Source organism: Vombatus ursinus, unplaced genomic scaffold, assembly GCF_900497805.2.
Source record: "Vombatus ursinus unplaced genomic scaffold, bare-nosed wombat genome assembly UNPS02014768.1, whole genome shotgun sequence".
Lineage (NCBI taxonomy): Eukaryota > Metazoa > Chordata > Mammalia > Diprotodontia > Vombatidae > Vombatus > Vombatus ursinus.
This window is the reverse complement of record NW_020954546.1, coordinates 11,396,414-11,415,273: the sequence shown is the minus strand read 5'-3', so window position 1 is coordinate 11,415,273 and position 18,860 is coordinate 11,396,414. Positions and strand designations below refer to the sequence as shown.

Genomic DNA, 18,860 nt, shown 5'->3' with positions numbered 1-18,860 from the left:
GAATTGAACACAATATTTCCAATTGATACGCATTTATTAAGTGCCTAGAATATGCTAGGCACTGCTAAGCACCTGATGTGTACTCCAGATGAGATCTGACCAAGGCAGAAAATCATCAGACTGCTAAGTGCACAATAGATAGAGTGCTGGCCTGAAGTCAGGAAGACTCATCTTCCTGAGTTCAAATCCAGCCTCAGATACTTACTAACTGTGTGACCCTGGGCAAGTCACTTCACCCGGTTTGCCTCAGTTTCCTCATCTGTAAAGTGAGCTGGAGAAGGGAATGGCAAACTCCTCCAGTATCTTTGCCAAGAAAACCCCAAATGGGGTCACAGGGAGTCTTAAACACGACTGAAATGACTAACCAAACAAAAACCACATCCCTTTCTTATTCCTGAAAGCTCTCCTTGCCTCTCTTAATGTACCCCCAGATTGCATTCACTCTTTAGGTTGCCTTGGTCTACGAAAGCCCCAGGTCTTTCATTATTGATCTAAGCTCGGCAGAGCGGAGAGAGAGCCAAGAAAGCCTGGGTTCAAACTCCGACCCTGATACACCTTTGACCCAGAGTCACTTAACTTTCAATGCTCTAGGCAATCTCTGGGGCTGTAGGTTGTTGAGAGAGGGCTGGCCTTCTGTAGCCGAGGGAGTTTCCTTTTCTGGGAGGTCCTCATACTATAGAAATCACTGGTCCAGACCCTCTCATTATTTATATAAAATCACTGTTGTTATTATTATTATGATTATTAAAATCTCATGAAATTCTGGCTGGGTGTCTTGTAGCACATAGTTGTGACACAGGCTTTGGTGGGGCACCCAGCAGGGGGAGGCTGGGGAGGCCTCTTTTCAGGTGGGCCTGGGGCAGAGGCTTTCGTGGGGTACCCCACCCTTCAGGTCCAGATAAGATTAAACAAAGCCTTCACTCTCCGGTGAGACAGAGGGGCCCCTCATCCCTCTGCATTGTCTACCTGTGTCCCAGAGGACAAAGGGTAAGTCAGAACTTACCCAGTCACCTCTCTTTCCCCAGGGACTTGGCCCGAAAGGACCGCAATGGAGCATCTGACCCCTTTGTGCGAGTGCGCTACAACGGCAAGACCCAGGAAAGTTCGGTGAGGGGCTAGAGAGAGGGGGTGCTTACAGGGGTTCGCATGGGGCCACTGTCACCCCACTCCCAAGTGGAAAGGAGGAAGGAGGCAATGAGGGTCCCCTCTCAGCCACGCATGGATCAAGGAACTAGGAATGTCCCTGCAGCTAAAGCCCACTCAGACCCACCTAGTTGGAGAGAGTGGAACAACATTGGATGAGGAGTCAGAAGTCCCAACTACCACTCACCTTGATCCGCTCGGTGCCTCAGTTTTCCTATCTGTGAAAGGGAGAGGAGGTCAGACTGGATGGCCCCTAAGATCTTAGACCTAGAACAGGAAGTCCCACTGACCCCTTCATTTTATGGATAAGGAAACTGAGCCTTAGGGAGCTTAAGTGACTTGGCCACAGGTAACAAACTTCAGAGATGAGATTTGAACCCACAGTTTCTGTCTCCAGAGCTGGGGCTTTTTCCACTCTGCTCCTGTGGTTCTCTAACTCAGCCTTGGGGATTGAACCCCTCTCTGAACTGAGGCTCCAGTGATGTGCCTGGTCTCAGAAGAACCTGTGGAGAGAGGAGGTCCCCCTATCCCCAAACACCCAAGCCAGGCTGTGTCAGGCAGGTGTGGGACTGGCTTCCCTTTGGCTCCCTTCTCCCTTGGTCAGATCGTAAAGAAATCCTGCTACCCGAGATGGAACGAGACCTTTGAATTTGAGCTGGAGGAGTCCGCCCCAGGGACGCTGTGTGTGGAAGCCTGGGATTGGGACCTGGTCAGCAGAAATGACTTCCTGGGTAAGGTGAGTCAGCTCAGCTCAGCTCAGCCCTGGGCGCCTTCTCCCTTTGAAGGAAAATGTCTGTTTGTTATGGATTCAACAACCGCCAACAAACACAAACGTGGCGATATACACAGGAGAACCAGAGAGAGGATTATCTAAGCAAATGTGTCCTTCATCATTGGATTTTTTTTTTAAAAAAGTATGTATATATACATATATGTGCACACACCCATATGCACATATCCCGTAGATTTAAGAATTAGACAAGATCTCAGAGGCTGTCTCATCCAGTATCCTCATTTTATAGATGAAGAGACTTAGGTGCCTTCACCAAGGTCATACAGTGGTAAGGGTCAAAGGCAGGATTTGAACCCAGGTCCTCTGACTCTCCAGCCTATGCTTTTCCTATTAACCACAAAGCTTCCTGACAAAATTGCCTTTTCTGACTCAGTCTACTCAGATGAATGAAGAGAAGCTATTTCTTCTAGAGATCCCAATGATTAGGGCAGCTAGATGGCGCAGTGGATAGAGCTCTGGCCTTGGAGTCAGGAGGACCTGAGTTCAAATTCGGCCTCAGATACTTGACACTTACTAGCTGTGTGACCCTGGGCAAGTCACTCACCATCTTTGCTCTGGGGTAATTAATGAACTTTGGTCTCTGGAGAGGAAAATGAAAGGGGAAATTTCCAGCCATCAGGGATGTGCTCGTCTGACTGGTGAGGGGAGAGTCCTTTGCTCTGGGGGTCAGAATGTGTGAATCCTGCATCCCTTCTATCTTGGATCCAACCCTAGAAGCATTGTCTGGCATTCTCCCAAAGAAATAGCCCTTCTCCTGTTCATCCAGGCAGACACTGACCAAGCTGGAGGGGAATTCAGTTAGGGGACAATGCAGTACAGTGAAAAGAGTATGGGAATTGTCTGGAGTCAGAGAACATGGGTTCAAATCCCACTTCTGACATTTACCACCGTGCGACCTTGGGAAATCACTTAACTTCCCCAGGCTCAGTTTCCTCATCTATAAAAGAGGACATTGGGTTCGGCTACCTCTGAGGTTCCTTCCGGCTCCAGATCAGTGGGATTTATTCATTGGTTCAGCCACTTGGACTTGAGGGAGTCTGGCATTCCCCAAGGCATCCCTTTCCCACCAGGTTTGTGGTACAGTAGGGGACCAGAGTCAGAAACCTAGTTGTCCTTACTCTCCAACTTATTAAACAACCTACTCATTAAGCGTTTTTATTGGAGGGCAAGAGGGAGAAACAGTGCTTTGGGATCCTCAGAGCCAGTGGAAGAGTTGAGTCCCTGTGTGATCAGAGAGGTCCCAGCATTCCAATCTTCTCTGATTTCTTTCCTTCCTCAGGTGATGTTCAATATCCAAGGTCTGCAGGCTGCCCAGCGGGAAGAGGGCTGGTTCTGGCTGCGGCCGGACCAATCCAAGACCAGGGTGGATGAGTGAGTGTCCTGGAAGTTTTCAGAATCTTCTGAATGAGTCCTGGAAGGCTCTAGGTCTGAGACCCATTCCAGAGCCCTAAAAGGCAGATCATTGCAATGGGGGAAGCATCGAATTAGTTCACTGCTACCTGGGCTCCCGAGAGAGGCTTGGGAGTCACTGACCCTTCCCAATGCACACACAGACTTCCTTCCCTGGGGCTCTTATGGCCCTACGGCCCCAGGCTCATCAGTGGGACACAGTGTCTAGACTCTGAGTAGGGGCTACCTGACCACTTGGCTTCAGATATATCTCAGCCCATCCTCTGTCATCCCCTTGAGAGTGGCCCCAGTGCCTGAATGGGGCTGGGGGCTGGGGGAGAACCAACCAATCAGTTAGTAAACATATATTAAGCACTTCCTTTGGGCCAGGCCATGTGCTTAGTGCTGGCAATATAAGGAAAAAGCAACAACATCCCCTGCCCTCAAGGAGCTTACATTCTTTTTTTTTTCTTTTTGGTGAGGCAATTGGGGTTAAGTGACTTGCCCAGGGTCACACAGCTAGTGAGTGTCAAGTGTCTGGGGCCAGATTTTGAATTTAGGTCCTCCTGATTCCAAGGCCAGAGCTCTATCCACTGTGTCACCCAGCTGCCCCTAAGGAGCTTACATTCTAATAGGGGGAGACAGAGAAGAACACTGCCCTACATCGATCTCAGGTGGGGAAACTTTCTGCCATCGTGATACCCGTTGATCAATCAACCAAGACTCCTATATTAGACTCATAGATGTGGATGCAATTGTACATCATAGATGCAGAGAGAAGGAAATTTAGAGGCCGATAGAGTCCAACCCCTTCACTTTGCAGATGAGGAAACTGAAGCACAGAGGAGTTAAGTGATTTCCCCAAGGTCATGCAACTAAGGGAGTGTTTGAGGTGGGATTCAAACCCCGGTCTTCCTGATTCCAAGTCCAACTTTTCCCAGTCTATCCCCTTCACATGCCACCTCTGAGTACCTGTTATGTGCTAGGCAGGGGAGGTGGGGGGTATGTGGCAATATCTGGACCCTAAAAGGGCTCCCAGTCCACTTGGGCATCAGGAAATTAGGAGAAATGAATCAACAATGTAGGCACTGACTGTCCTGACAGAGGCAACGTGGCATAGTGGATGGAAGGTCAGCCATTGAATCAAAACAACCTGGATTCCACCCAGTCCCGCTTTTGACCTGTACTAACTTTGTGACCCTGGGCAAGTCACTTAATATAGCAATGCCCCAGGAAACTCTATAAGACTATAATTTATCGACAAATTGGTGGAGGGAGTTTCCACGCTGGGAGTTCTTGGCATTGCTAAACTTGCAGGTCAGACCCCGTCCACCTCCAAAAAAACTCCAAACGTGATGACTGATGACAGGTGGGGGAAAAATCAATGTAAAGATTAAATCTGAGGGGGAGTCTTGAAGGGTGGGTGGGCTTGGGATAAGTAGGGAGAATGGGAAAGGGAAGAAGGTGGGAACGCTCGTGGGAGATGGTGAGTAGGACACTTGGGCTTGATCGTCAGGAGCAGTGGAAGATGAACAGTGGAAAAAGTAGGTTGGGAACAGAGCCTGGAAGGCCTTGAATACCAAGCTGAGGAATTTGGACCTGGGCCTCAGTTTCTTCTTTGTTAAATGAAGGGTTGGGGGTGAGATGAGATGAAATAACCTTGAAGTTGCAGCTGCCTTCTGCCTCTGGCTCCTAATTCCTCTAAGGCTCCTCTAACCACGACCGTTCTGGGGTACCAGGAATCTGGGATTTTCTGCTGCAAGGCTGGGGAGGGGGTAATGAAAACAGCGTTTGAGGAAGATGAGTCTTGAAGAATACGTTGCCTAGATTGGAGGGAGGAGAGGCTGGAATCGGGGAGGCTTTGGGAGGACGGCAGTCTGATCCGGGGTATTGACTAGGTTGCCGGTCATGGTTACTGTGCCCTCCTGCTTCCAGGGGCAGCCTGGGCTCCTTACAGCTGCAGGTGTGGCTTCGGGATGAGACGGTGCTGCCTTCCGGCCTCTACCAGCCCCTGGTGCAGCTGCTTTGCCGGGAGGTCAAACTGAGTCCCAAGGTCAGGGTCGGAGGCATGGGCTTGCTGGCGTCTGGAGCTGGGAAAGTCGACCCCTGGGGGGAATCTTCTCCCTTCTAGGGCCCTGGGTTTAGCACTGGAGACTCCCAGTCCCCCCATTTCTGCCGGCCCTCATCGTTTTTGCCCCGAGGTCCCTAGCCTCCCTGGGGGTGGGTGGCAGCTATCGCCCTAGAGAGGTAGGAGAAGAGGGCATTCTGAGGAACGTCTTCCACGTGGGGCCTCATTGCAGTGGGCCTTGCTGGACTGGGGGACCCATCTCGCAAAGGAACGAATTGATATCTGAGGGTAGAAGGGAGGAAGCGTATGGCTTAGCTAGAAGCCATCCCCCAGGCCCGTGGGGAGGGGGCAGTGGGTTTCAGCCTCATCCTTTACTGAGCCCTTCCTTCTCTCACCTAACACTTTACCTCTCCTCTCCCCCCACCCCACAGGACCATCCAGTGCAGCTAATCCCCCTAATCGAGGAGACCACAACGGCCGAGTGTCGTCAGGAGGTGGCCACCAATCTGGTCAAGCTCTTCCTGGGGCAAGGGCTGGTCAAGGAATTCCTGGACCTGCTTTTCCAACTGGAGCTCAGACGGACCGGTAAGAGACCTTGCTGGGGAGGGGGCAGGCCTAAGGGCCCAAGTAGTATGGCAGTGCCCAAGGACAGGAGTAGGGGAAGCAGGGAGGAGGCCCCAGGGTGGATCTTTGGAAATATTGCCAAAGGATCCTTCCTAAACTTAGGAGGAGGAGTTCAGTGGAAAGCGCAATCAGAGAAGACTTCCTGGAGGAAGTGAGGCTTGAGCTGGGTCTTGGAGGCATTGTAGGATGAAGACAGGCAGAGATGAGAAAGGAAAGCATGTCTGTCTAAGGGCGGGGGGGGGGGGGGGGGAATGGTGCAAACAAACATCCACAGGGTCTAGAATGAGCAGGGCACTTGATGGGGCACAGGACCCTGATACAGCCAGCATTATTGAATGTCAAGCTTGGCCAGAAGGGGAGGAGGGAATCCCCAGACCTGGGGGCAGGAGTGGGGAATGAGGCCATTCAAGAGAATGTCTGTGGCCAAGTACCCTAGGCCCTTGACTGGCAGTCTTTCCAGCTTCTACTCTCACAGCAACCTGAGTCTTAGAACAGACCCATATCTTGAACTCACCTATGATCCTTACCATCCTCCCACTCCCAGGTCCCTCACAATTGTCTTTTCATTTTTTTTATTTATTACATGTTTATTAGCTATATTGCCTGGCACATAGTAGGCACTTAACCAATGTTTATTGATTTTTTTTCAGTTGAAGCCAACACCCTCTTCCGGAGCAATTCCTTGGCTTCTAAGTCCATGGAATCCTTCCTGAAGGTGAGAGGGAGATGGGGCAGGTTTGGGGACAGGGATAAAACCAGAGATAGGCATAGACTCCTTCCCACCTGCACCCCTCATCCACACACTCACCCGGACTCTCCTTTTCCATCAATGGGAGTGAGCCTTCCTGAAGACACATCATGGAAGACTAAGAGAGGGAGGGGAGGAAGCCAGGTTGAAGGAACAGGAAGGTTCAGGAGACTCTCCCCAAGGCTTCCAGCAAACATGGCGCTATGCATGATTATAGCAGAGCTCAGCTCCCCTGGGAAACTCCCCAGCAAAGATGAAAAGGAGCCAGGTGATGCTATGACCAATAAAAAAAAGAAACACCTGTAAGCCCTTTCTTCTAGTCCAGGACTTCATAAGAAGCCTGCAAGCATTCTGGTAGGGTGCACACCTGTGGACTCTGTTAAATGGGACTGGAAGCCACTGGGATCTCAACCCTGGCTTGCACCTAGAGTCAGGAAGACCCAAGTTAAAATCCTGCCTGAGATAACAGCTGTGTGACCATGGGCAAGTCATTTAACTGCTATTTACCTCAGTTTCCTCATCTGTAAAATGAGAGGGTGTGTAGACTACGTGTCTCTGAGGTCCTTTCCACTCTAGATCTGGTGTGTGTGTGTGACCTATATGTCCAAGTTCTCATCTCTCCCAAGCTCTGATAATCAGCTGCCCATTAGACCTGTATCTCAAACTCAACATGCCCAAAGTGGAGCTCATCATATTCTTTCCTAAACTTGTCTCTCCTCTAAACTTCTCTACTTCTGTTGAGGGTAACACCATCCTTCTCATACAGAATCTTCCTCAACTCCTTCCTTTCCTTAAAGGCGAAAAGTCTCACTTTTGTCTTTGTCCCTCCAGTGCTTAGTAAAGGCTCTGACGCATAATAATTATTGAATAAGTACTTGTTGATTGAATGATTGAGGAAGTGGGACTTGACCTGAGCCCCAAAGGATGGCAAGTGTTTGGACAAGTGGAGAGGAAGGGGGATGGCATTTCCAGTGAGAGAATGCCTCAACTTCTCTCCTTCATCCCATCTCGACCACGTCCACCATATCACCAGCCCACCTTTTCCCATTTGCCTCCTTCCATGACCAATCCTGGCCCTTCTCTCCTGCAGGTCTCAGGCATGCAGTACCTACACAGCGTTCTGGGCCCAACAATCAACCGAGTCTTTGAAGAGAAGAAGTATGTGGAACTGGACCCCAGCAAAGTGGAGATCAAAGATGTGGGGTGAGGACAGTTCCTGGGAGGGTGGGAGGGAAAGACCCAGGTCCCTCTGTGGGTGGGCACTTTGGCTGTGCCAAGGAGACAAAAATAGAAAGAGAGGGGTGTGGGAATGCCTTGCCCAGGTCCAAATGTCTCACAAGTAAGGGGTAGGTGCTAAAGACCTCAAGGTCTTTGAAGGACTAAGTGAGATATAGAGGTTGCATGATCCAGAAATTGAAGGGAAGAGGAATCCTGGCTTTTTGTCTCTGGGTCTCTCTGTGTATCTCTGAGGGAGTTAATTCTGGATCCTGTATTTTATTTTTTATTTTATTCTATAACCACATTCTGCATCTTATAGAACAAGCCTGGGCCTCTTCTCTGTCTCTGGGTAAAGCAGCTTATGCATGCTAAAGTTCAGCCTCACCCTCTCTGAAGAGAAATACCTAGGATATAATTACTGCTAGAAGAAGAAAAACTCTGTTCTCAAAGCTCTCACAAAACACTGTCTCAGCATTTCCTGTAGGGTTTGCAGGATATCCCTGAGAAGCGAGGACTGCCTGACCTCCTCCCATCTTTAACAATTAAGGTGGTCTGTCTTGTCTAATTCCTCAGTCGCCAGTAGGTCTGCCCTTATCAGTAACCTCGGGGGATGCAGCTAGGACCCATAAAACTGACAAAAGCATTTCTTAGAGATGGAGAGGGGCAGTTGTCATCCTACCCGGGGCTATGCTTCCTTTGATGTAACCAATAATCTCTCACCTCTGTAAGGCTGGCCAATTACATGATTTTTGTTCTTTTCCATGCTTATAAAACTGTATTGCAACTTCAATTCAGGGTCTCTTAGCCAGAGTCAGAGCTGTTAGACCTATCCTTTATTATCAGGTAGCATGACCCTGTTAATAAATGATATCTTGTACAGAGAAGTGCCTCAGTTTACCTTTTTATTAAATTTTATTTGCTACTTTCTCTTTGCTTGTGTGTCTATGTTTCTATGTATCTCTGTGTATCTGTCTGGGTCTCTGTATTTCTGTCTTTCTTTGTGCATGTCTGTTTGAATCGCTACGTATACTTCTATCTGGGTCTTTATCTAAATCTGTGTGTTTGGGAATGTCTCTATTTGTTTAAGTCTCTCTGTGTTTGTGTATGTCCATGTCAACGTCTTTATCTCTATCTCTGTGTCTATATCTGTGCCTGTGTCTATGTCTATGTCTTTATCTCTGTGTCTATGTCCATGTCTGTGTCTACGTCTGTGCCTGTGTCTGCGCCCATATCTTTGTCTATGTTCATATCTATATCTGTTTCTGTGTCTGTATCCTTTCTCTGTCTCTGTGTGTTCGTGTCTGTCTGAGTTGGGGGGAGGCGAGGGACACCATCACAGCCTGACAAGCCCCTCCCTCTCTGCAGGTGTTCAGGGCTGCACCGCATCCAGACAGAGAGTGAAGTGATGGAGCAGAGCGCCCAGACCCTTCAGTCATACCTGGGCGGGCTCCTGTCAGCTATCAGTCGCTCAGTGAGGATGTGTCCGGCGGTCATCCGTGCCACCTTCCGCCAGCTTTTCAAGCGGGTGCAGGAGCACTTTCCTGAGAACAAACACCAGGTTGGAGCCCATCATCTTCGAAGCTGGGACTCTGCCCATGGGGTGGAGCAGAGGCTCCCCTCATGGAGCTGGGAGCTGAAGTAGGGCTGTGGAAAGCCAACAGGGAAGAGAGGTTTACAAACCACTTTGGGAGCCTAGAAGTGGAGGGGGAGCCAGGCATACAGCCTCTGAAGTCCTGGCATATTCCTGCTCCTGGAGCTAGTAATAACACCCCCACACCCTCAAAGGTGTGGCATTTTGTACTTTCCAAAGTCTTCAAGCCCATTAGTGCACTCATTCCTCACAGGTAGACAAAAGCAGGTATAATGATCTCAATTTTACAGATGAAAAAATTGAGGTCTAGACTTGCAAAAGGTGACATGAACGGTTAGTGGTAGAGTCCCGACTGGACTCCAGGTGTCCTAACTCTCCAGGACTTCGAGCTCTACTAGGTGCCAAGTTGTTCTCCCTACCCCCAGCCTGGGTTGAGCCAAATACTTCTCCCCGGAGGCAGCTACATGGGACACAGCACCCCGGCTGCACCTAGACATTTGGATGTGGGCAGGGGCGGGGGGATTTCTGGGGTGCCGCTAACCCAGAGTAAGAAGGGACCCAAACCCAACCCACAGAACCTGAAGTTCATTGCCGTCACCAGCTTCCTGTGCTTACGCTTCTTCTCGCCGGCCATCATGGCGCCCAAACTCTTCCACCTTCGCGAGAAGCACGCTGATGCCCGCACCAGTCGCACCTTGCTTCTCTTGGCCAAGGTACCTGGGTGGGCTGGGCCAGGCCAGGCGTGGCCTTCCAGTGCAGTGGCTATGATGGCTTACAGGCACTCTCAGGACAGGACTAGGAGGAAGCTGAGCATCAGGTTGGGAGGGTGCATTTGGAGTTTGGGAGCCACGTTGAGGGTCTGGCCAGTGTGCCAGGGAGCATACCGTAGAGGAGGGTGGCAGTGGACCTGCAGGAAAAGTTAGTGCAGAGAGAAAGGGGAAGTGAAAAGCATTTAAAGAGTTAAGACCTAGGTTCCAGTCCACTCTCTGAACCTGGGCAAGGATAACTTCTCAGGGCCCTGTGAAATTCTTGAAGACTTATCAGTGTCAGGACAGGTGATGATCTTCATTATTGGAGAGTTTCCTTACCAAAAGTTCCCTACGCTAATGAAATCAAAAGTCCCATTAAAACACACACACACACACACACACACAAACACACACACATACATACGCACACACATATACACACACACAAACACACACACACATACACACACACATACACACATACACACACATACACACACACACATATACACACACACACAAACACACACACACACACACACACAAAGCTATGGTTAATGTTTCAGAGTTCTAGGGATGAAAGGCTCATTACCAGGAAGGAGAAGTGAAAGTCTAGCAGTGACCCAGATCCAAAGGCAGTTAGGTGTGGTCCTCCAGTAGGGCCAGGGGTGCTTTTGGTGAGCTCCTGTCTTCTCTGAACGAAGCTGTGGCATGGACAGGGAAAGGCACGAGATCTGTCTTCAGGGAGTCCAGGCCTGGCTGGAGAGATGAGACCCCCAGAGAGAAAACAGTGCCAAGAGCAGAGGGGGGTGTCCCTATAGATTGACCGAGGGAGTCAGCAAAGGTTCCCTGAAGGATGTAAGGCTCAAAAGCCAGGTGGGATGTAGCTTAGCAGAGACAAGGGAGTCTATTTGCTACAAAGGATAGTGTATTAACTAGATTCTGAGAACCTGAGTTCAAATCCCAACTCTGATATTAACTGCCTGAATGACCTGGGACAAGTCTTAACTGCTATGGGCCTCAGTTTCCTTATTTGTAGAAAGAGAAGGTTGGATTAGATGAGCTACAAGGTCCCTTTCAGCTTTAGAGACACGGCGTGAGAGATCTTCAAATCCAATCCTCCTCATTCTACAGAGGGGGAACCTGAGGCCCAGAGAAGGAGAGGGCTTGTTCAGTGATCCACAGCAAGTGAAGGCAGGGCCCAGATGTCCTTACCCCTAGGGTGCTGCTTCCATCTGTTGGTTGGTGCCTTCATTGGGATTAGGGGGTGTTGGGCTATGTGTGGGGATAGAAGAAAGGTATCTCAAGTAGCAACTGGGTTGGGCAGTGGGCGTGGGCTGGGGATTGAGGAGGGATCGCAAATCCATGGACCACCATGGACTTGATCCTGCCCCATGCCAGGCTGTCCAGAACGTGGGCAACATGGACACACAGGCCTCCCGAGCCAAGGAGGCCTGGATGGAGCCCCTCCAGCCCGTGATCCAGCAAGGTGTGGCTCAGTTGAAGGAGTTCATTACCAAGCTCATCGACATTGAGGAGAAGGAGGGTAAGGCTCCCTCCCCACTCACACATCTCCAGCCTGGGGTAGCAGGGCCATCCCACCTAGCCTACATGGGAATGCTCTGTGCCCTGGTCCCTGTTGGTGGGCCGTGTGGGCTCTGGCCTCTTACTTAAAGGGTGCGCGTGGCCAGTCGCTCTCGGTTGGTTCCTTGGTTGGGACGGGGTGGTGTTGGTGAAGGGCAGTCTTAAAGATGGTGGACCATTGAGCCAGGAAGACTCCCCCCCACCCCCCATCATGGAGAAAACTCTTCTTGCAAGGCAGAATTTTTGCTGAGACCCAGCTCCCCCAGTTGAGAGGGAGGAGGGATTTCTTTCCCCTCCCATTCCCCAGCTCTGCCACGTACGTAGCAGAGAACATGGCTGCTTATTACCCAGGGAGGCTCTTCCTGTCACCAGACATCTTTGATGGTCACCTGCCATAACGGGGATCAGGGACCGCTGATCACTCACGTTCTTTAGCAAGGGGTCAGAACTCGTGCAGCACCCCTAGAAGAGGCTGGGATACGGTCATATCCCTACGCATTCTCCAGGGGATGGCCTCTGCTACACTGGGAATAGACCCTGTGAGACCCCCAGGTGGCAATGGGGAAAGGAGACAGTGGACCTAGTCCTGATAGGACTCTAGAGACCCAGGGGTAGGCCTGTGGTCTGGGGGAGGGCTCAGCCCAGCCAACGCCCTCCTCACCAGCTGCTCTGGGGCCTGGTCATTTCTCTGGTGACCAGGATGGTCAGAGCACAGATCCAATTTGGGGGGGAGGGGATGCTCACCTGGCCCTGTGCCCCACTGCTTCCTCCCAGAGTTGGACCTCCAGCGAGCACTTAACCTGCAGGCCCTGCCTGTGAAGGAGGGGCCCCTCTTTATCCACAAGGCCAAGGGCAAGGGTCCACTCTTGCCCTCCTTCAAAAAGCTCCACTTTTCTCTCACCAGCGAGGCCCTCAGCTTTGCCAAGACCCCCAGTTCCAAGGTAAATGGGGGCCTGCATTGGGTGCTGGGGAGGGTTGCCCAAAGCATCTTCCTGGCCTTCGCTCCCAGGGCTTCTCTGGATCTCTGGGATGGGGGGGGGAGGTGGATGGTTCATACAAAGGCCCTGGGTCCCCCAGTGCCATCCTGACTCTGGGGCACTCCAGCCTCCAGCAGTGGGCTCTCCTCTGAGCCGAGACCCTTTTTCTTCCTCTCCCCTGGCCTTCCTGCTCCAGAAAATGTCCTTCATCACACTGGCCAGCATCCAGGCAGCTGAGAAGGTGGAAGAGAAGAGTTTTGGCAACTCTCATGTTATGCAGATCATTTATGCAGGGGAAGCAGGCCAGTCTGAGACGGCGTACCTGCAATGCAAGGTGAGACTGGCTGGGTGGGCCCGGTGAGCCCAACCAACCTTGCTTTCCCCATGATACCTTTGAGGGTTCAGAACAGAGAAAGGAATGAAGAGCGAGAATCCCTCCCTCCCCAAAACACACACACACACACACACACACACACACACACACACACACACACACTCACTCACTCTCTCTCCCTTCCTCCCTCCCTCTCTCTTTCTCCCTTCTTCTCTTTCTTTCCCCCCTCTCTCCCTCCCTCTTTCTCCCCTCTCCCTCCTCTTCCTCTCCTCCTCTCCTTCCCCCTTTCTCACTTCCCATTTTCCTTCCCTCCCTCTCTCCCAGGAAACCTCCTCATCCTCAGTGGGTGGGGGCGTGTATGTCCCCATGTGCATGTGTGCATACATTGTGTATTTGTGCGTCTGTGCGTGTGTCTGTGTGTGTATACAGGTGTTTACACAGTGTGCAAATGTGTGTATCAACAACAAACAAAACACTGTAGGATAATCCCTGCCCTCAGAAGGCTCACATTCAATCAGCACACATTTGTTAAATGCCTCATATGTGCCAGGCACAGTGCTAGGCACCAGGGCTACCCAGAATGAAAGCACACCTGCTCCCAAGGGGCTCACCTTCCATCTGCTGTCTACATTGGGAGACGGGCTGGGTTTGTAGTAGATAATGCTAGACTTGGAGGCAGGAAGATCCAGGTTCGACTCTTCCCTGACACTTTCTGGTTAAGTGACCCTGCGTAAGTGCCACTTTCCTCTAACGTAAAAGGAGCGGGGTTGATTCGGCGGCCTTGGAACCCCCTTCTGGAGAAAAGTCCCTCCTCTGGGGTGGGAGCTCCGTCAAGGGCCGGGCTCGTGGGTCACCCTCCGAGCTCCTGGCGCTGGCCTGTGTTGCAGTGTGTGAATGAGCTGAATCAATGGCTGTCCGCCCTGCGTAAGGTCTGCCTCAACAACCAGGGCATGCTGGGCTCCTACCACCCGGGCATCTTCCGAGGAGAAAAGTGGAGCTGCTGTCACCAGAAGGAAAAGACAAGTAGGAGGGCTTGGCCTGGGGGAGATCAGGGGACTGGGGAGAGAGATCCTGGGGTGCCCTGCTCAGTGCAAATGGATGGATATGCATTGTGGCAGCATAATACGGGTTCAGGCTGAGAGTTTAAAGGGAACCAGGGGACAGAGATGGGACAAATACAGCTCTAGGCTAGGGGCTAGGAGGATTCTGAGGAGAGGGAGATAGATCGTGGTCGTCTGGTTGGGGTGTGCAGGGAGATCAGGGAAGACTCCATGGAGGAGGTGGCGCCTTAGATGGACTTTTATGGAAGCGGAAGGAGCATTAACAGCCTGAGATGGGGGTAGAACTCCATTCTGGGCCTGGAGCGATGGGAGCCAGTTCCTACCTTGCACCCTAGACCTTGGTTTCCTCCTTTGTAGAGAAGCAGGAGGGGTGGGTTCTTGGGTGAGAACTGTCCCTCCTCCCCTGGGACCCCAGACCCTAGAGCCTAGGATGAGTAGAGTAGCTGAGGCACCTGAGAGTGTCTTCTGTGCTTCCACTAGCCTGGGGCCAGGCCCCTGCTCCAGTCAGGTTGACAGGGTCCAGGAAGTCTCAAGGCTGCTGAAGCCTGGAACAGATTGTGGGGTCGTGGAGAGAGTGCCGCGTTAGGGGCGACGAGCTTTGATACAGCTCGTGGCTCGTTCTGTGGGGTCTTAAGCAGATTACTGAACTCCCCCGACCTTCGGTCTCACCATCTGTCAAATGGAGACTATTGTCCTGGTTGCCCATTCACCCTCCCCTCTCAGATTTTTCCCCCTATCTCTAGGTGCAGGTAGAATTTCAGAGGCTGTGATGGCTTCTGGACCTGGGAGCCCGGCTTCATTACAGCCTCACCTGCCCGTTATAGTTAATTCTATTCATGCCGGGTGCGGGGCTGATGTAATTGTCCTTGCGATGCCTATAGGGAAACAGGCCTTGTTGTGGGGATACGCCAGGGGCTCCAGCCTTGCAGAGCAAGGGAAGGTAATCTGGCTTCCTCAGGCAGAGAACCAGCCGCAAGCCCTGTCTGTCCAGGACACCTGGCATCCACCCACATGGGGAAGGCAGGATAGGACCCGAGGCGCATTGCAAGGGAAAAACCAGACTGTTCTCCAAGAAAGTCCTGACTCTTCAGCCCTGAAAGAGCCCTTAGCAATCACTTGGTCCAACCTGTCCATTTTACAGATGAGGAAACTGAGGTCCAGAGCAGGATGTGCCTTGTTCAACCTCACACAGTCAGCTAGGGGCAGAGCCCTGCCAAAGGCAGTGCCAACCTGCCCACCTGTTATTGGCTGGCGGCTCATTGCTCTGAGTTATAAAAAATCCCAAGCTTGGAGGGATGTGGGGGATGAGAGGTAATGACCAACCCAGAGAGGTCTGCTTTTTGGCTCTTTTTATTCTAAACTTAATAACCATTGCTGTTGGCTATTTATAGCTCACCTCTGATCCTCACTGGGAGTCAGCTGGCCTCCGGGCAGGCCTGCTCATGGGCTAGGGCTGTACCGTACCCGAGGAAGGGAAAGGAGGGGCACTAGCATTTATTAAGAACCTACTATGTGCCAGGCACTGTGCTAAGAGCCTTACAATCATCTTCTCATTTGATCTTCACAACTCTGTGAGTCAGGTGCTATTATTATCCCCATTTTACAGATGGGGAAACTGAGGCAGGCAGTGGCTAAGTGATTTGCTCAGGGTTACACACTAATAAGGATCTGAGGCTGGATTTGAATGCAGGGCTACCTGACTCTAGGAACAGCACTGGGTCCACTGCACCACTGTGAGGTAGCCAGTGATTTTTTCCTTCCTATAGACCTGCTTATGTGCCTGCCTGCCTTTCTTTACATCTGGGGTTCTTAACCTCTTTGAGTGGGTCTGGTGAAGCTTGAGGATCCCTTCTCAGAATAATGATTTTAAATGCATAAAGAAAACCAGTTACGTTGAGAGTCTTCAAAATGGGTCGCTAGGAGGCGAAGTGGACAGAGCGCTGGACCTGGAGTCAGGAAGGACTGAGTTCAAATCCAGCCTCAGACACTTAATAACTGTGTGACCCTGGGCAAATCACTTCACCTTGTTGGCCCCAGTTTCCTCATCTGTAAAATGAGCTAGAGAAGGGAATGGCAAACTACTCCAGTATCTCTGCCAAGAAAACCTCAAAATGGAGTCACGAGGAGTTGGAGATAACTGAAAAATGACTGAACAATAACAACAAAAGTTTTCAAAATACATTTTTCTTAAGTTCATGGGCTCCAGGTTAAGAGCCCATGCCCTGTGTAAATGTCCCTGAAGAGCCTCCAGCCTTGGTTTTGTGGAAGGAAGAAAGGTTTTGCCTTTAGGTTCTCTCTGAGTCACAGAGGGGGAGCACCCCTGCCTGCTGATAGGGAGTATAAATCCTGGGGCTGCCCCATCTATTGGTTTCTACTCCCCAGGTCTTGTCTTCATCCCACCCACTGGCCCCTGAGGGACAGGTCCCCTCTTAGTGCCTGGCATGTTACACCTTGCTCTTTCCCCCCCCCCCCGTTCCCTGCCACGGGGGACACCTTTTCTTTCCTGTCTCCCAGGTCTGGGCTGTGACAAAACGCGAAACCGGGTGACCCTGCAGGAATGGAACGACCCCCTGGACCCGGACCTGGAAGCGCAGCTCCTTTATAGACATTTGTCGGGCGTCCAAGACACAATGCGGTGAGAAGGGCATCTGTGACCTCCCTCCCCAGTTTGGTCCAGGAGGGAGCTCCCAGGGCAGGAAGCCCCCAGAGCAGGGAGCCCCCAGAGCAGGGAAACCCCAGAACAGGGTGCCTGCTGACCATCTCCCCCTTTTCCTAGGCCTGGTAGGCAGAGGGAACCCAAACTCTTGGCTTCTCTGCCTTCCTGGGCCTCTTACTTCTTTTCTGATCAGATTTAATTAATTTAACCGACATTCATGGATTTCCTATGAGTAAAATCCTCTATTAGGTGGTGCGTCCTAGGGGACCTTTGGGTGGGGCTGGGGCGGGGGGGGGGACGAAGGAGGGAGAAAAGAAGCAATGCAGGGCAGGTCCCTGAGTAGCTTTGACCAGATGGCTCCTAAGTTCCCCCCATTGTCTGTGCCTCATTATGGCTGTGCAAAGACAGTGGTTAGAAGTAAGACCACCAGGATGGCTGTGCTAGACCACTAGGCTTGAAATCAGGAAGACCTGAGTTCAAATTCTTATTCACTATGTGACTACGAGCGAGCCCCTTAGCCTCTCTGGGCCTCAGTTTCCCCTCCTGTAAAATGAAGATGTTGGTCTTGGTAGCCAGGGTTCTGGCTTTCAGGTTCTGAATGCGTGGTCCGATGCCCTCAGGTCTTTGTATGGTGACTGTGACATCTTTTCATGAAGAGAAATGGCACAAGAGACATCCCTCAGTTTTCTCACCTATTAAAAGAGGGAGGTGGATCCTTCCAGATTTGAAATTTCGGATTCTAACTCTCTCACTCAGGGCTTCTGCCTCCCCCCTGGAAGGTGATCTAAGTCGATATTTCAGAGGGTCTGGGTCCTCATTCCTCCTCCAAAGTTTAAAAGGAATGAAGGATATAAACAGGCTCCTTCATGAGAGTGGGGCAGGGGGTCCAGGATCCTATCTTCTCTCCCAGGTCAAAGCTGTGAATCGGAGGGGCAGCTAGGTGGTGCAGTGAATACAGCACCAGCCCTGGAGTCAGGAGGACCTGAGTTCAAATCTAGCCTCAGACACTTTACACGTACTAGTTGTGTGACCTTGGGCAAGTCACTTAACCCATTGCCTAGCCAAAAAAAAAAAAAGAAAAAGAAAAAAAAGTTATGAATCAGGACTCACTGTGGGAAGGCTTGGAGGTTTGGGTAGGACAAGACCAAACCAAGATGGAAATGGATTAATACTAAGGAGAGTGTGCCACCTGCACAAGGTGTAGAGTGCTGGACCGGGGATCAAGAATCCTGGGTTCAAATCCTGCCTCTGACCCTTACTAGCTGTAGACCCAGGGCACAGCATGTAACCTCTCAGAGCCTCAGTTACCTTAGCTGTAAAATGAGGATAATAATATTACCTACCTCCTAGGGCTTTGAGATTTATTTGTGGACTTAAAATGTTAAATAAATGTTAGCTGCTCTTACTATTACTAATCTAAAACCGTTATTACTAATGATTCCTACTACTATTACTATTACTACTACTACTACTACTACTACTACCACCACTACTACTACTACTACTACTACTACTACTACTACTACTACTACTACTACTAATAATAATAATATACATGGTGGGCAGTCAACCAAAGGGTCTTGCAGGTGTAAGAGACGGGGCAACCTTGGTCTAAAACTTGTCCCTTTTCCTTTCCCTCACCAGCGAAAAGTACCTGGAGCTGACTGCCCTGGGGGCTGCTGGGAATATCCCCAACACCCAAAGTGAAGGTAAGACCCTGATAGTTCCTCCCAAGCCCCTTTCCTCCTGTTCCAGGACGAGCTAGCACAGTCCTTCCCAGGTTGAGGGAGGTAGTTTGATGAAGAATTCTGATTCTAGGGTCACAGGACCTGGGTTCAAATCCCACCTGGAACACTTATCTAGGCCTCAGTTTCCTCCTTTGTAAAATAATGGAATTGAACTAGATCTGAGGTCTCTTCCACCTC

The 18,860-nt window shown here is 50.9% G+C and overlaps 1 protein-coding gene across 2 annotated transcripts in view; it reads left to right on the top strand.

Moving 5' to 3' along the window:
• The window catches only part of RASA4B (RAS p21 protein activator 4B), a 48,294-nt gene that overhangs the window by 28,267 nt on the left and 1,167 nt on the right, over positions 1–18,860 (top strand). Inside the window, exons 6-20 of one of the 2 annotated variants that reach the window (XM_027862101.1) lie at positions 1,026–1,098; positions 1,748–1,879; positions 3,216–3,307; positions 5,261–5,378; positions 5,825–5,978; positions 6,668–6,732; positions 7,856–7,968; positions 9,349–9,541; positions 10,150–10,287; positions 11,725–11,869; positions 12,682–12,848; positions 13,081–13,218; positions 14,106–14,241; positions 16,794–16,914; positions 18,580–18,644. In XM_027862101.1, coding sequence (XP_027717902.1) covers positions 1,026–1,098; positions 1,748–1,879; positions 3,216–3,307; positions 5,261–5,378; positions 5,825–5,978; positions 6,668–6,732; positions 7,856–7,968; positions 9,349–9,541; positions 10,150–10,287; positions 11,725–11,869; positions 12,682–12,848; positions 13,081–13,218; positions 14,106–14,241; positions 16,794–16,914; positions 18,580–18,644 — 1,850 coding nt within the window. Of the gene's footprint in view, positions 1–1,025; positions 1,108–1,747; positions 1,880–3,215; positions 3,308–5,260; positions 5,379–5,824; positions 5,979–6,667; positions 6,733–7,855; positions 7,969–9,348; positions 9,542–10,149; positions 10,288–11,724; positions 11,870–12,681; positions 12,849–13,080; positions 13,219–14,105; positions 14,242–16,793; positions 16,915–18,579; positions 18,645–18,860 lie in introns of both variants that reach the window. The other variant, XM_027862100.1, reaches the window with a different exon arrangement.